Genomic DNA, 16,696 nt, shown 5'->3' on the forward strand with positions numbered 1-16,696 from the left:
ATGACTTTCTTTGTCTTGAGGGTCTACATCTCTTGTCATGGATCCAACTCCATGAGAAAATGGGAGTGAGCTAAGAGCTTATGAGCTGGATTGTCTCCCACTTCTTCCCCATACTTCATACCCATCACATGTGACATTTAAAAAAATTAAACAAAGGAAGGTTCCTCTTGAAAAACCTTGGGAGCCATATGGTATGTACAAGGCCAGAGTCAATAGTGAATTGATAGAGCCATGATGTAGTAGTATAATTCTTTTTTAGCCAAAATGTGATATAAAGAAAATAAGTTTGCATGCCATTCTCCTACTTACATCATTTTCATTACATCTCAACATTTGGATTGGCCCCATAATTGCTTTGAATTTTTTTTTTCACTTACAACATGAAATTCCCCTATTCAAATGTTAGTTGGATCGCCCATTAAATTTTTTTATAGAAATATTTTTAAAATTTCTTTACGTCATTCGTTTATCGTACACATGCATGATGTATGACATCGTCATTGTAATATTTGAAATTTAAAGTTAAAAGCGTGTCATAATCTTTTAATGATTGTTCGTATGTGGTCTAATAAGTAAAAACAAAAAATATTTATTATAATTCATATCCTATATGCTTGAAAATGATGTAGAATTGAATGAGAAACATTGTTGTATCAAATATTTTGGTTGCTTATGCACTTTCTTTAATAAACACGTCAAAAAGCATATTCTTATACAAAGACTTCTACCTTAAGGCTCATAGTACTGAAAATGAGAAGCCACCAATCCAAGGCCACAGGAGTCAGGATAAATTCACTATTTCTAAGTGCATGTGATACTTAGACTACGGTTTAGAATTTGCTATAACACTCCTCACAGAAATCAAGGCTTTCGGGTTATTTTTTAAAATGCTCAAAATCTCTATTGATTATTTTTTATTATTATTATCAATTTTCTCATTTTAAGTTATAAATGAAAGTACGAGTACGAAAACAATTTTATTTTTATAACATAAGTCTTTTGATCTTCGTTTTCATGAAGAAAAAAAATAGTGAATAATATAACTTTCATTAAAAAAAACAATAAAACATAAAATAAAAAAAGACTTTTGTTCGAAAAATATGATTTTCATGGAAAGAGATAAACTCATAATAGAGATATATAAGAAACTTATTCTTTCTCAAATGATGATAAGAGAGAGAGAGAGAGATTACCACCTTTTTTTTATAAAAAAAATATTTATTTATAGTGACATTAATTTGATAATTTTAAAATTCTTAGAAATTGTTTCCTTATTTTCTATTAACGAGTTTGGTTCTGGTCAATCTATTTGAGCACCCAAATCTAACTCCAATAACCACAAAAAAAAAAAATTATATTGTATTAAAATATAAGTATATACCGAGAATCATTCCCCATGTAGCATTTTTTAAGCATACCATGATAATTAAATGAAAATTGCTTGAAATATTTTATTCTTTCTCATATCCCTTCAAGGGAAAATATTAAATCTTGCCAGACCAACCTCCAAATAGAACATGGTTTCTACAATTTCATAAAATAAAATAAAATAAATAAATAAATAAAAAAGGAAAGAGGATATGAAAAATTATAATAAAACTTATTAGAAAAGGAAGTAAATGTATTAATTCCTATGAAAAAACAAAAAGTCACAATTAAAAAAAAAAAAAAAAGGTGTTGGAAGCATCATCACAACAAACAAATTGATAATTAAGAAAGAAAGTGGGAATTATTTACTTAATTTATAGCCTCTTATCCAATGATAACATGTTCACTTGCCTTATAATAAGCTGATTTCTCTGCATGAACAGCCTATTCCCATTACTTAATTAGAAAAAGTCCAGAATGAGTTGTTAAACTTAATTGAAAATTAAGTAGGTAATGTGGCGCAGAAAGTGGACTTAGTATTTAGCATTTAAATACAAAACCTAACCATGATTTATTAAACCGACCATATGACTGACTGCCCAAGCATTTCTGCCATTTTTAATAACTTAATGACATGATTATGAAACATTAATCCACTCTTTCAATAATCCTAATCAGCATCCGAACTTATCTTGCTCTGCAAATATTATAATTTATGGAGAGGGTATGTCTCTTAAAGAATGTTTAACGGCTGCTTTCTTTCTCTTTCTTGCTTACGTATTTGTGATTACTTTATCTTGGACGGCTAGGGGTTTTGGAAGAAGAATATGGCTATAAATAGGCTTAATCATAGGCCTAAAAGTGGATCTCAACATGGTCTAGATCTGTGATAAGAGATTATTTTATTCTAATTTTCTGTTAATGAACTCATTTTGTTACGTCACTTGATAAGGTGAAAGGGTCTGGCCCTCTCAATGTTTAAATAAATGTTTTTACCAAATAGTAAAAATTCGTAATGAAAAACCTTTTTAAAATACAATTCTCAAATATTAAGTCACAAATCAAATAAAAATCATGATTTATTGTAACGATCCGTTTCTAATCGTGTAGATACTATCTGCTTTGAACCCAAAAGGGTTCTTACGGTTTTTAAAACGCATCTACAAGGTTACGAGAAGTTCATACTTATATAGCGTTAAAATTTTTTCCTCTATCCGATGTGAGATGTCACACTTATGGTTGTTTTTGTTTCTAATAGAGGTACAATTTGAACAGGTTGAATTAACCCTATCTAAGTCTAACTCGATATTTAAACAGGTTTAGGAAAATATTTTCAATATTTGGGTTGAGTTTAAATTAAGTTTTTTCAATTCAAACTCAATTTAGATTGAGCTTGATTAAGGTTTAGATGACCCATAATATAACTTGAATTTGATTTAATGTTTCTATAATATTTATTATTTTATATAATAATATTCATTTTCTTTATTATTATTTTTTTAAATACCAAATTATAATTATATCACATACTTTTTTTTTTTTTTTAAATATAGGTTTATTTTTATTTTTTATTATTATTTTAAAATGTTATCTAATTTACAATTTAAATTGTAGCATATGTATATAGAAAAAAATTTTTTTAAAAATTTACTATGAATTGATTTTGAATCATGCAATCAAATCAACTTGACCAAATTGAATCTAACTCGATTAACCCGAATTTAATTCAACTAATTCAAATTCAACTCAAATTTAGAAAAATAAGATTGAGTTGAGTATCTCTAATTAGAGGTCAAATTGGGTTGAGCTTAGGTTGATTATTTTTTAATTCGGGTTAAACTTGGGTTAGTAATCAATAGGATCAACCTGCCCAAGTTGCATCCCTACTTTCTAATTTATTCCAAACGGTTTAAACTAAAATTTTATAACTAGGCCTAATTCTTGGGCTCAACCACCGATTACACGATGTCCATTATGAGCTCAGAGATGGCCGGCCCAAATTGAACCTTATCCAGGACGGCAGTACGTTCAATTTCCATTTGGGCCCTTTTTGATGTAACCCACCTTAATAGACCGGGACCCATGTTACTAGATAATTGAGTTGGGTCCAATACCAACCCTTTTTGTGGGCTTAGAGTAGCATTACCCCAAATCTTTCCTACCGATATTCACATTCCATGCGAGACGAAAATATCATAAACTAGTGAAGTATTAATAATTGAATTTTATGAAATATAAAAAAAGTTGAAAAAAAATAATTTGAAATAAAAATTGATCAAAACTTATAAAAATATTGATAAAGTCTACTTATTCATATTCAAGACAAGGATTTGATCTTCCCTTCTCTCCCTAAAGTTTTGGGCAACTATTAGAAAAATCATGATAAATTAACGAATAAAAGGCTAAGTTTTGGCTTGGAGTTCGACCTTGATTTCGTTTTCGTAACGGCGAAGACCAAGAAAAAAGTTTATATACCACCTTTATGAGTATAATTTTCCTTGAAAACATATCAAATGGTTTGAAAAGCATACAACATACTGCATTATCCAGATCCCACCAGCTATCTAAATCCAAATAGATCAATAAAAAGGGCAAAATGTAGTTGGATTGTGGGGTCGATCCATTAAGATGGATTCTTTCCCTAATAATAGAACTAATTCACATATGAGAGAGTGGATGAACTATAGTTAGGCCACACCACCTAGGGCTTGCTTCCAGATGATTATGGTCAAATTTACTGGGCAACACTTGAATTATGGTCAAATTTTGTGTGCAACACTTGAATTAAAAATGTTTTTTATAATGAGTTTTTTTTTAAAAGTATTTTTTTATGAAAAATAATTTTTACATTTTTTCCTAAATACCTAATTTTTATAGGAATAATACTTTTAAGGCATTAAAAAGGGGTTTTTAATCCTCACAAATAGGCCCTATTAGGGTTCTTAAATCTATAAATATACAAAAGTTGCATCAATGAAGTATTTCTAATCAAAGTTGTATTATTGTTGTTTTACCTTGAGAATCCCTATTTTTCATTTTGATCCAATAAGAGAAATTAACACTTAATTTTTACCACTTTAAAACCTTTTTGTCTTTTATTTTTCTCACAAACAAGATATGCGAATAAGATTAGTTGATGGAATGAGGAGGGTAAGTTTAGAGATCAACTAATAGTAAGAAAAGGGATCACTTGTTATTTGATCAGTTATTTCAAAAAATGAATCTATTTGAATGGTGAGTTATAAGACAATTCATAGTTCAGGTGCTTATTAAGAATAAAAATAATCCAATTTAGTTCCTAGATTTACCTAGGTTAATTTATGGATTAATAAAAGACTTTTATCTTTGAAACCCATTAGCATTAGAAGGGACAGTGTATGAGAAATCAAATCGTACATAAATGATGATGAGGATTGCCTGAAAACGAAGGTGTTTAGAAATGGTTGAAATAGTTAAATAAGAGGATCACTATGATTATAACCCTTGTTACATTCCATTTAAGATTAGGAATAGACGTAATTAAACTTAACTTTTACTTATCTTTCATTATTTGAGATCCTATTCACCCTTTGGACTTCTATTGAATCTAGATATAGGTTTGATTGTCCTTCTTTTTGATATAATATACATAAGGCATACCCACATATAACCATTGATCGATAAAATTATTCAAGATTATTTAAAAGCTTTTATTAAACTTGAAAAATATGATTTTAAAAGAGTTAAAAGTATTTTTATAGAAGTATTTTCTGACACATTAGGTGTTTGATAATTTTTAAAAAATTTGGGAATCATTAAAATAATTTTTTCTAAAATCACTTTTTAAAATCCCTTGACCTAATGTGGCCTTCCCAAATAAAATCCCTTTAAATCAAAGTCACTCCCAAACGAGTTCAAAGTTTTGACAATACGAATTTTCTTTGACGGTCATCGCAACAATTTAAATAGGAAAGAGACGAATCGAAAGGGCTTTTTCAACCTGACTGTGACTGGTTGGGCTGCAGGCCCACGGCCCACCAAAAGCCACCCACAAAACTCAAGATTGACTCATTACACCTACCGCACGGCAATGCCACAATCTTAGGAGAAATTTATTCCCTTTCTTTAACTCTCATATTCCACCCTTGACCCAATGTGGCCTACCCACTAACTTGGGTCACTGCCCTTAACCATATTGGGCTTCACCCCCAAACCCACTTCCAATTTTTATGTTAAGAAATTTTTTTCCAAAAATAATAATAATAATAATATGACTTTTGTTGACTAGCCACCCTATCCACATTCTACAGTGCTTTCCAAGACTTTTCTCACTCATTGCCGAAGTTAGGTGATCATCCCCACAAAATTCCTCGCGTGGGTCACAAGATAAAAATCAAAAACCATCTTTTTTACATGGACCCACAAAATCCAACCGTGATGAAGGCTGGAATAGGGTGTAGACAGAACGAGCGTTTCACACGCAAGCCATATACCCTTTTCTAAAGGAGACAACACCACCCCTTTTGCCGCCACGCACCTACTCACACACCAAACTACCCTTCACAATGAATGTAGATAAGACACCTCTGCATTTAAGTATAAGTGTCTTTTTCCAGTGTAAGGGCAATCAGCAATGTGAATGTGTTCAAAGTTGGACCAGCTTTTTAGTTCTTTTGGGCCTTGGGATATTTTCTTTTTAGGTTTCAGTCAAACCAAACTCCAACTGTATTGTTTTTGGGTCAAACTCCTTTGAAAATGGCAGCTCTGTCTCTTTTTTAACCAAGTAATGGCGATTGGTAAGTAATTTCAATTGGAGAATCCTATGTTGTAAACTTACTGTGCTTTTGCATGTTTGGATTGTGATGGGTGTGTCTTCATCTTAAAACCCTGTCTTCCAAAAGCTACACCAAAGCCACCCCTAAACCACTGACTTTTCAAATGATTTTGGTCTCCAATTCCTTGCTTCTTACCATAATTTCAACTTTACCCCTTCAAATTTGACAATTAATATTTTTCCTCTTTCGGCACTCTCCATGATCTCAATATTTCTCCATCGGATATAATTTAAAGCATTTTTTTTTATTAAAATGATCATTGAAAACCTAATTTTGGAAATTGAACCTTTTATCATTTTTATCTTATTTTGATAAAAAATACTCATATTATTTTATTATAAATATAACAATTTCTTTTAAACTATAATGTAAATACTTAAAATAATTAAATGTATTTATGTAAAAAATAAGTTATCTTTAAGATAAAAACATGAGAATAAATAAATTCACATATATAAATAGTATTTTATCTCTTTTAATAAATTATTTCTAATTTAAACCCAAACAACCCTCTTACAGAAGATCGGGATTACACGTTTAATAAATTCAACTTTAAAATTTTTCTTAATTAAATTATTATAGTATAATTGTGCTTTGTAGGTTAGGTGGGCTTCAAGATGAAATGGGAACTTGACGTCATATTTATGATATGACAGCTATTTCTATTTTTATTTTTATTTTTAAATAGCAAAAGTGAAGAGTGATGAAGATATTTTAAGACCTATATAAGAATCCTTTCACTAAAAGGTCAAAAAGATCATGAATGAAACAGAGCGGCAGTTTTAAAAATGGTTGGCTATATTAAATTTATTTTTATTTTTAAAAAAATTGTAGAGTAAGAAAAATGTCAATTTAGGTATAGTTTAGATATGCAGATTTTTTTTATATTTATAAAAATAAAAAATGATAATAATGTCCATATAAAATACAAAAATTATTTGACTTAAAAACACTTTTTAAAAATTGTTATATTAAAATATTTTTCCTATCTTAAGTTTTAAAAGTGATTTTTAAAAAGGTGAGGGAAGTCTATAATATTTTTTAAACATTATTATTATTTTTTATTTTTTAAAAATAAAAAATGGTAGTCTATCAGATGAAAGATTAAGGTTATGTTTGAGAATTATTTTTAATTTTATTTAATTTTATGTTTTTTAAAATAAAAAAAAATATGTTTGATGATAGGAAATAGAAAATAATTTTCTATTTTTTAAAATATAAAACAAAATGTTTTATGAGAACATACTTTAATTGTTTTTAAATATTTTAACTTGTTTTTTTGAAATATTTTAAAAATAATTATATAAATATGGGAAATGATTGAAAATGGAATATTATAGACAAAAAATCTAAAAATATATAAAATAAGCTAAAAATATGAAAAATACGTTAAAAATGTTTCTAGGGCCTAAACATATATTTATTCTACAAAATATAGAAATGGTTTTTCAAAACACTTCTCATAAACTATTTTTTAAAATTATTTTTCAAGTAGAACTTTAATGTTTTTAAGATAAAAAACATTTTCTAAAAGACTAAAAACACGAAAATAAAATCACTTAAAACACACTCTAAAACCAAATGTACAAATGGAATATTAATATTAAAAACAGTTTAATGGAATTTTATTTCACTTTCTTCCACAAAATTCTTTCTCAAGAAATTTTTAAAAAAGGAATAAAAACTATTTTTAAAAAATTAGATAAATAATTTTAAAATAGAAACTCTCTTCCAAATCAACAAGAACCAAAAAAAAAAAAAAAATTATATCACTACAATGCATGTTCAATAATTCAAATGTTCTCACCTATGGATATTTCAGTTCAAACTTTTGACAAATTGTTTCTAGAACCAACTTTAAATGCCCTCTTAATAAAAATAAAAAGGCACAAATTGAGATAGAAGCAACATATGAATCAATTGACCCCTTTATAACTCTGGAAGCATCTCAAGTGGGGGACACCATTGAATGTGTTAGTAGCCCTACCCCAACCATTGCAAGTCAATGTAAGGTTTTCACACCCCACCAGACACTTCCATTAAGGACATTTGAGCAGTGGTGGGGAACCCACTTCCCCCATTTGTCACACTCATCCCTAAAACTTAGGGTTTGATCAAAATTAATGAAAATTCAAAATGTACCGTCTCATGGGTCAATGACCCAAACACCCCAACATACATTACATGTGTTCTGCTAATGAGACAATGCCGTTCATAGACTGCTTTCCTCCAAAAACAAAACAAAATCGAAACGAAATTAATCTACAAATTTCTAGTTGAAACAAAATAATTTTGTTGGTATGTGGAATGGTGCACGTTCGACCTATTGATGCTACGCATTGGCATGTGCTGGTGCCTGGCGGCACGGTCCACACGCCAAGTGTTCGCCGATGGAGGGTCATGCACGGCACGTGTGTGCGACTTTGAGGACTTGGCACCACATACACTTGTCGCCCCTCGAGTGGACTCCACATGACCCGCACCTAATCGCCATGTGCCTTGGGCGCAAGATGGCAAGCCTATGGGCTTATTATAAACTTCTCCATGGGCCCCCACCTTCTAATAGAGACATGTAGATTTTATTTTTAATCTTATTTGAAGTAGAAAACAAAAAGTGCTTAGAGAAGGGTAGATTCTCAGTGGGGCAATGGGACGGGGATGGTGTGGCACCGTTTCATTATGAGGGAGAATGGTGGTTTTTTTTTTTTTCTTTTAAAGTTTTTTTTTTTAATAATAATAAGAAAATGATTATGATTAATTTAATAAAGATGAATAAAAATAATGGGGCTTTCACATGATTAGGTCGACAGGTAAAGTCGTTTCTAGTTAGGACTTAAGGAGGTAAAAGGGCGACCGGTCGGCACTTTTTTGGACCGTTTCTCGGTCGCTTCCCAAAGTACTATAAACATATTTTGGTGAGATTACTGTAATACCCCTCCCAGTACGCTAGGGGGGTAGGGTTGGTTTGCATTGCATGGCTGTATGCATAGATAGAGTATCCAAGTAGATGAATGTTTTGGATAATATTTTAAATTTTGTAGTAAAAATTTGTGAGCCATTAAGTCAATATGAGTACAAAAGTTTGGAAATGTATTTAGAGGGAAATCAATACTTTTCAATCATAAGTCATAGCATGGTATAAATTTCAATATTTAATAATCTAGACGCTGAATCGATACGTAAGCAATTATCTAATAATATTTTTTTTATTTTTTATGTTAGAATATATATAGTCCCACTTAAAGATCAAATTTATGGTCAAAACCATTTCTAGCCACCCAACTAAAAACCCTAATCTGTCCATGACAGTATAGGAATTCCACATGGGTCTAAAAATGTACGCAACTCAATATCCAATCCCCATGGAGCATGAAAATATTGGGACTCTTGACAGCTTCAAAGTGAGCAAGTTGTACAAAAATGTTTATAAAGTATAATGATTGAATTCTCTTAACACCAATTCTTCATAGTGCCTCAAGTATAAATATTCTAGAAAAGGCAACTTTATGCAGGGTACCTGGGAAATCAAGGAAGATTAAACAACTATGGTTACGCAAAGATTAAGCTGCTAGATACATTGCATTAAGAGAACCATATTTTTTAATCCTCGGGTTTTGTCGTAATCGGGGAGTTTAAAAATAATTCAGCTGATTAATTATTCGTTAAAGGCGAAAACCCGATTAAAATATAGAAAACTTAGGATTAGAATAAGATTAGAGGAGCACGGGCACGCCTCTTGATGCCCATTGTATACATATTCAATCCCAAAGCTTGGATTGATGAATGATAAAGTAATTTATAAATGTGTGCCATCATCATTTGTTATTGATCTAATGGCTAGGGTTGAAGTGTTAAGTGATGGCTCTTTCATGGTACTAAGTCGTGGAATATAATATATAGCATGAAAGAGTGCTGAAACCGCTTGTCGGGAATGACAACAGAAATATTCTGGTTTTAGGATGAAATTCCTCACCCATGTTCGTTGTCCCTGTCAGAAGCCAGGCTTTATCAAGTTGGTTTTGTAGTTGTGATAGGCCATGTAACATGGGGACTTATGCAAATGGAAATGAGAAAGGATGGGTTTCTAACGTATTCAATGAACTTACCTTGTGTGAGAAGATAATGAAAATGGAGATTGGTTGCTAGGCCAATTAAAATCCCGATGTGGGGTTGGTTTAAAGGCTGAAAAAGGTGGGACATTGTCATGTGTGAGCAGGGAGTATGGCCTGAAGAGATATACATGGAAGTTTGAGAAAAGTTGCCAAAGAGAATAAGAATATGGGTGTAGAGAATAAGTCAACCCAAGTATGGTTGGTTTCAGTTGTCTTGGGCAGTTCACAAGGCAATCTAGCACAGCGCCTCCTAGGAAGATAATCTAAGAAAATGGATCCATTACCAATTAAAAAACACTTCAAAATTTAGTTGAAACTCTATAAAATAGCATTACAATAGTGGTAGTGGGTGGGTGTTGCAAACTACAGAGAATCATTTTGATAATCCAAGGAGAAAAAAACACTGCCTACATTACCAATTTACCACCCACCTATACAGCATCTCTCCATGGAAACTAGCAACTCTTTATATAGTAAGGAATGGAGATTTCCCAGATGGTAAAACCCCACAAAAGATTTATGGTTCCTTATTATGAATATGGCATACCATATATGATGACTCCCTTAAACATATGGTCAAAATGCCCCAACAACCTTTAATTTTTACCTTGTACACTTCATTGAGAAGGATAGCTGGTGATCATGGCTGTTTATAGGTCATCCCATTCTTCTTTGACTCAAGAATTATCCTGTAGTAAATTTGTAAAATTAGTGAAAAACATTGTACAAAAGACAGGAGATAACCCTTTTTTTTTCCCTTGGAAACAAAGGAATTGGATGGTGGTGATCATCATCATCTGTGTCCAATAAAAGAGGAGATGTGATCATCAATAATGATGGTGAGTCACAATTGATCAAGCTCTGAATGAGTCTCAAAAAAGTTCAAACTCCAAAAAGCCGCCGGAAGGGAAATTTTCAGTCTCAAAAAGGGCCAAAAAGGGTGTTGTTGGCAACTTACCATCCACATAATACAGTTTTCTATTTTAACCTCTCTGGGAAATCAACCGTTTTTCTTCCTCAAATAATGGTAGGAATATATATATATACATATTAAAGGAAAATCTAACTGGATTTAGTCATCATTTGACTATGAGACACGGTGAGAGTGGAATTTTGTTTTAAGGGACAAAAGCCCAGAAAGTGGGGGAGAGTTTTTCTCTTATAATTCAAATTTCATATATATATATATATATATATATATATATATATATAGAGAGAGAGAGAGAGAGAGAGAGAGAGAGAGAGAGAGAGAGGAGAAATGGAATCTGCAATTTCTTATTTTTCTAATTGGAAAGTTTTTGAATTCCCTTAAATTTTTCCTTGGCTGATGTGGATTGGTGTTTCTGGAACTTTGTAGGAAAGCCACCAATGACCTTCTCCTTTTTGTTCTATAAATGGGTCACTACTGTCCTTGGTTTATCTCCTAATATTCGAGACTTTTCTCTCTCACACAGAGACATGGAGGACATGGCATCTCTGTGGAATTTTCAGGAGGTGGGTGCGCCTCATTCCTTGTCTCCAGCCCTTTCCAGTTCATTTTGAATGGGAGTTCTTTCTGGGTTTTATGTTGGGTTTTCTTTAATGTTGCATTTCCACTTCATTTCAATGTCTCTTTGTGTGATGATTGTTCATTTCTATTTGCTTATGTTTCATTTCAAGGTGTACTTGTTCTTTATATCATCCATATTTTGCCTTGAATATATCTCATTTTTTGTTTGGATGATACTCTCTTATGATTCTTCTGTTGGTTTAAGGTGATCCATGGATGTTTTTGCCATTTTTTCCTTCACCAGAGAAGCAAAAATGTTGCTGTTCTTCTTTTGTGATTTTTCTGTCAATTCAAAAGGATTTGTGCTGCTATTGTTCCATTTTCTTCATCTGAGAAGCAATTTTGTTCTTCTTGTTCTTCCCTCTTCTCTCTTTTGGATTATTTGAATGCTAGTGTGCTATGGGAATATGAATATGGCCATGAAAGTCTGGCTTCTTTTTCTCTGAAAAAGTGACAATCAGCTCCAGAGCAGTGGCTTAGTGGGGCTCAAATTATGTGCGAGCCATTGTTTTCTAATGTTTTAGTTAAATTTTGTTGAAATTTCAAAAACCATTTCCAAGAAATGAAAACAAAAGCAAAAGATGAAATATCAAGAAGATAAAATCAGAATACATATGACTCTCGGGCAATTTTTGGAATAAACATAGTATTTTTCAAATTCTACACTTTTTCGAGATAGGGTATGTCGCCCATGCTCCCTTCCTCGTTTACAAATACATGTTGGTATACATGTTTTGCCTGCAATGATCAAGGCATGTGCATTTGCAACTAGGGAGTTAGTATTTGTCGGTTTTGGAGTAAACTAATAAGAGTTTCTTTTTCTAACAAAAAAGGAGAATAGGTTGACAAAATGTCTCGTGATCTTCATGGGCCCATGTTGGATTTCACTGCTCTTCCTAACTTTGAAATAGTTGTTCATCAACTTGATTGATATAGAATCCCAGTTTGTGCCAATGGATATTTTGTAATTTTCCAAAAAGCCGGTTGGTATCCATGTTCTCTCAGAAATTAGGGGACCCCTGTCTATTCTCCTTGTCTCTGTTTAAGCACAAGCTTTCTGACTTTTTTCAAGCACTTCAGTATCTGGTTGTGATTTTTATAATGTTTGCAGATGCTTTTCATCCCTGAAGAATTGGCTTTGTGGTAAGAGTTCTGTTCTAGGATTCCATAAATGTTCCCATGATTGATGAATTCTGTGTTTGTATGCTTGTGCTTTTAATTTCAATGGTGTTTTTGAATTCTGTATCAAAACTCACTAGTTCATGTTGAATCTGCAGAACATTGAAGAGCTGAAGCAGAAGCTTTTGTATGCCACCATTGAACTGGAATCAGCAAGAATGGAAGCAAATGAGGAAATGAAAAAGAACAAGGAGAGCATCAAGCAATTACTTCAGCTCTTGAAGGTTGCTTACCAAGAAAGAGATGAAGCAAGAGATCAGCTGCAGAAGATACTGAACAAGGTCGTGCCTTCTAGCCCGCCTGAGTTCTTGCCACTTCGACCTCAGCTCCAACCTGAGAGCCCCCTCATAAAGCCCACCAAAGCAAACTCCAGCATTACTGAATCTAACAGTCTATCAGAAACATATAATCCCCAGTCCCATGGCTCTCCCCCAGTGGATTCCTTCTTTGATACAGTAACGTCCCCGGATCTATCCAATATCACCTTGGCTGATTCAAGTAATATGGCATTTGTGAATCAGCCTTTTGTTCAAGAGTATAATGGCTCTGTACCAGCAGGTTTGGTTTCTTCAGGAACGGCGAAGATTGACCAAGCTTCTGCAGTAATTGATAATCTTGTTAAGGGAAAAGCTCTGCCTCAAAAGGGAAATCTTTTACAGGCTGTAATGGAAGCAGGTCCCCTTCTTCAGACACTTCTTGTTGCAGGGCCTCTTCCCCGGTGGCGGAACCCTCCCACACTGCAGCCCTTCCAAATTCCACCTGTTTCTATCAAAGGGTGTGACACAGCAGTCAACAATCAGAAAACAGCTGCAAATCTGAGCAATTTTGTTCAAAAACCATTGAACTCCTCATCATATGTTGAGATGTCTTGTGGTTCTTCTCAAATGTTTTCCTCATCGATGTTGAATTTTGCAAGCGGTCATAATGGATCGTGTTTCAGCACTGGGGGTCTGCTAACCTCTGGTGTCAATATTAACAATCAAATCCCAACTGGCAAGAGACAAAGGTTCCACTGAAGCCATGAAACTTTACTACTCATCTGTATAAAACAAACTGATGGTTGATGGTGTAAATGGTTCACATTGTTTTCAAATTTGGATGACATAGCTGTGACTTAGCTTCTCCATTTACATTCTTCCCCATCCTAGTTGTTATGTTTCTAGCTTTGATTTGAAATATGATTATATCGATTGAAGATTGCGAAGCTTAAAATACTAAAAGAAAACAGGTGATCAAGGGCTTTCCCCTAGGAAGACTTCCACTCGTAATCTCTGGTTCTTGAGGCTGCATCAGAACCTTGATTGTTTAGATCAATGAGCTTCCAATATCAACCAGTTCACTTGAGGAAGAACTAACTTCATATAGTCTGAATCTAACATAAACATGAATTGAAATTAAGGGCAAAGCAGTTTGCTTCTATTGAAAAAAAAACAATGAGAAATCCAAGCAGAGAATGAGTAAATCAAAGCCAGAGTCTTTTTCCTTCTTGGAGGCCTTGAAACTGATGAAATCTGCATTGCAGAATGAAGGGCTATCATTGAAATTGCTTCATTGCATGATCCCAAAATCTAGTCTCGGCCCATTGAAATTACTAAGTGCAAATTTTGCAAGGAGCTGAAAAGTCCATTCTGCTAATTGCTGTTAATCTGAACATCACTGCCACCATTAGTTTGGAACTTGAGTCATTCAAATTACAAGGAATCAGCTTATAGTTTTAAGTTGGAGAAATTCTGTTCACTCCTTGAAAAGCAAACAGACATGAAATTCCATATGCTGCGTTCTCCACTGAAGCTCCTACCTCGTGTTGGGATGAAAGGAAATCAAAGTGTGTAGAAAACGAACCCTGGAAAAAATTTACATGGGTTGCAGGCTCCAACACAATATTGCTTTCTGGACAAGAAGTGTGTTTGGAACATCTTCATGTTTGTGCAGTTCACCATCTACTTTTAACTGTTGTCCATTCTCGATACCAAAGCTATTTTCATAGAAAAAAGAAAAAATTGAATCAACCCAAAAGAGCATGGAAACTATCCCTCTCATTAAAGAAAGAAAAATGAAACAAACCTGAAGACAGGAACCACAAAAGCTACCCCATCTCTGCAGTCACATTCTCTTGAAGATGAAGTGTTCTTTACTAAAATCACATCTGTTGCAATGTCAAGATCTACACATACAAAATTCTCACTCTACATCTGTCTTCCAGTTCTGTACCCTGAGGACATGTTATGATATGTCATTCAGAGAAATGGCTCTAATCCAGAAAACAGACGGCAAAGCATTCTGCTGTTTACAAAGGGGGTGAGGGGAAGAAACATCAGCAGGTGTTTTGTATTGTTCTTAGTGGTAAACATGGCCAAAATAATGAGGCATCTGGCCTTCATGTTCCGTATAAAAGTTAAAAAGAATCTGAAGTTTCCAACTCTGCCCAGGATAAAAATTGTTCTGGTATCAAATAATTTGGATGTTATAAAATGCCATTTGGCAGTTCATTCAACTGGATCCTTAATTTTATCGCCAACATAAAATATTATTTTCTGTTGCTACATTGATATTATCATCCCCATTAATCTTCGAATTCAATGAACACTAGGAGTTCTCATATCAGACCAGGTGGATTCTTTCGGTCTTTGGAAATCCTAAGCTGCAATTGTTACTGTCATAGCATGGCTTTAAGTCTAAACCCATATCCAAATTCCAAATTTCCAATTTGGAGTCTACCCTTGATCTGCTTGATTGTTACTGCCTTTGCCAGCATCTTATTGTTCACTTGTTACAGGATTGTAAAACAAATTTGCTATGGACATCATGGAGAATCCTTTAGAAACTGGGTTCAGAGGCAACTTCTGGACGAAGCCAACCCTGATGATCCTTCTCAACAATTCCATAGTCGAGGCCTGGATTCCTCCACTGTATACTCGCTGCCCATCGCCCAGTTCAAGAAGAATGAAGGACCAAGCCATAGCAATACTGATTGTGCAGTTTGCTTGGGTGAATTCGAAGAAGGGGAGTTTCTGAAACATCTACCAAACTGTTCTCATGTCTTCCACATTCCCTGCATTGACACTTGGTTTGAGTCTCATTCCAATTGTCCCCTCTGTAGATCACACGTCTATGACTTCACCATGGACAATGAATTCTCGGGTTCAATGTATACTTTGCTGGAGACTCTAAGGAGGGAAGATTTCTTTCAAGAATGGGTGGAAAATTACCAAATCCTTCGGGTTGAGATCCTACAGACGTCCACACATAGACAAGAGCCGGAAAACGGCAATTGATTTGTCCTAACCAATGGGGTAAAACCCCCATTGAAAGAGGCAAAATGAGGACACACGATTTGTGGAGCCACGCTAATATGGCTATTAACATTTTGGGTAGCTCAGGAAATTCCAAGTACCAGAGGCTAGTTAACAGTTATCCATGCATTGTAAGGTTTGATCAATGCTGTCTCTTGGAAAGATACAGAGGTTCTTCGATCCAGAGGGCGTCTTTAACCCCCATTACGGATGAACATTTCTCTGTTGTAGCAGTTGCAGGCAGAACTACTGTCCAATATGCAACTGAACTAGTAGTTGCAGGCACAACTACTGTCCAATATGCAACTGGTCAGTCTAATACTGTAGTTGCATCAACTTTTAATAATTGAACTTGATTTTATTAGACCTTACTAGAAGTTG

General features: G+C 33.5%; 2 protein-coding genes and 1 long non-coding RNA gene across 4 annotated transcripts; 2 read left to right on the forward strand and 1 right to left on the reverse strand.

Annotated features, from left to right (window-relative positions):
* Positions 1-11,708: 11,708 nt before the first annotated feature.
* On the forward strand, positions 11,709-14,226 carry LOC117915796. 2 transcript variants are annotated; one of them, XM_034831484.1, is made up of 3 exons: positions 11,731-11,788; positions 12,955-12,986; positions 13,121-14,226. In XM_034831484.1, exon 3 carries the CDS (start codon positions 13,181-13,183, stop codon positions 14,036-14,038), a length of 858 nt encoding a protein of 285 aa, XP_034687375.1. In that variant the 5' UTR covers positions 11,731-11,788; positions 12,955-12,986; positions 13,121-13,180; the 3' UTR covers positions 14,039-14,226. The 2 variants fall into 2 exon arrangements, with proteins under 2 accessions (XP_034687374.1, XP_034687375.1); XM_034831483.1 differs by lacking the exon at positions 12,955-12,986 and having other exon boundaries at positions 11,709-11,788.
* Positions 14,227-14,633: 407 nt separating this feature from the next.
* LOC117915797 lies at positions 14,634-15,370 on the reverse strand. The gene is made up of 2 exons (XR_004651450.1): positions 15,087-15,370; positions 14,634-14,997 (listed from the first exon to the last, which is right to left on the reverse strand). It is a non-coding gene; the product is annotated as an uncharacterized LOC117915797 (long non-coding RNA).
* A 315-nt stretch (positions 15,371-15,685) lies between these two features.
* Positions 15,686-16,297, forward strand: LOC117917074 (RING-H2 finger protein ATL52-like). The gene has a single exon (XM_034833300.1). It carries the CDS (start codon positions 15,686-15,688, stop codon positions 16,295-16,297), a length of 612 nt encoding a protein of 203 aa, XP_034689191.1.
* Positions 16,298-16,696: the final 399 nt, after the last annotated feature.

The sequence above is a fragment of the Vitis riparia genome, chromosome 6 (genome assembly GCF_004353265.1).
Source record: "Vitis riparia cultivar Riparia Gloire de Montpellier isolate 1030 chromosome 6, EGFV_Vit.rip_1.0, whole genome shotgun sequence".
In the NCBI taxonomy this organism is placed as follows: Eukaryota; Viridiplantae; Streptophyta; class Magnoliopsida; order Vitales; family Vitaceae; genus Vitis; species Vitis riparia.

Coding starts and splice junctions, on each gene's coding strand:
- LOC117915796 (XM_034831483.1), top strand. CDS start 11,753: ATGGAGGACATGGCATCTCTGTGGAATTTTCAGGAG. Junction 11,789..13,120: donor CTCTGTGGAATTTTCAGGAG/GTGGGTGCGCCT, acceptor TTGAATCTGCAG/AACATTGAAGAGCTGAAGCA.
- LOC117917074 (XM_034833300.1), top strand. CDS start 15,686: ATGGCTTTAAGTCTAAACCCATATCCAAATTCCAAATTTCCAATTTGG.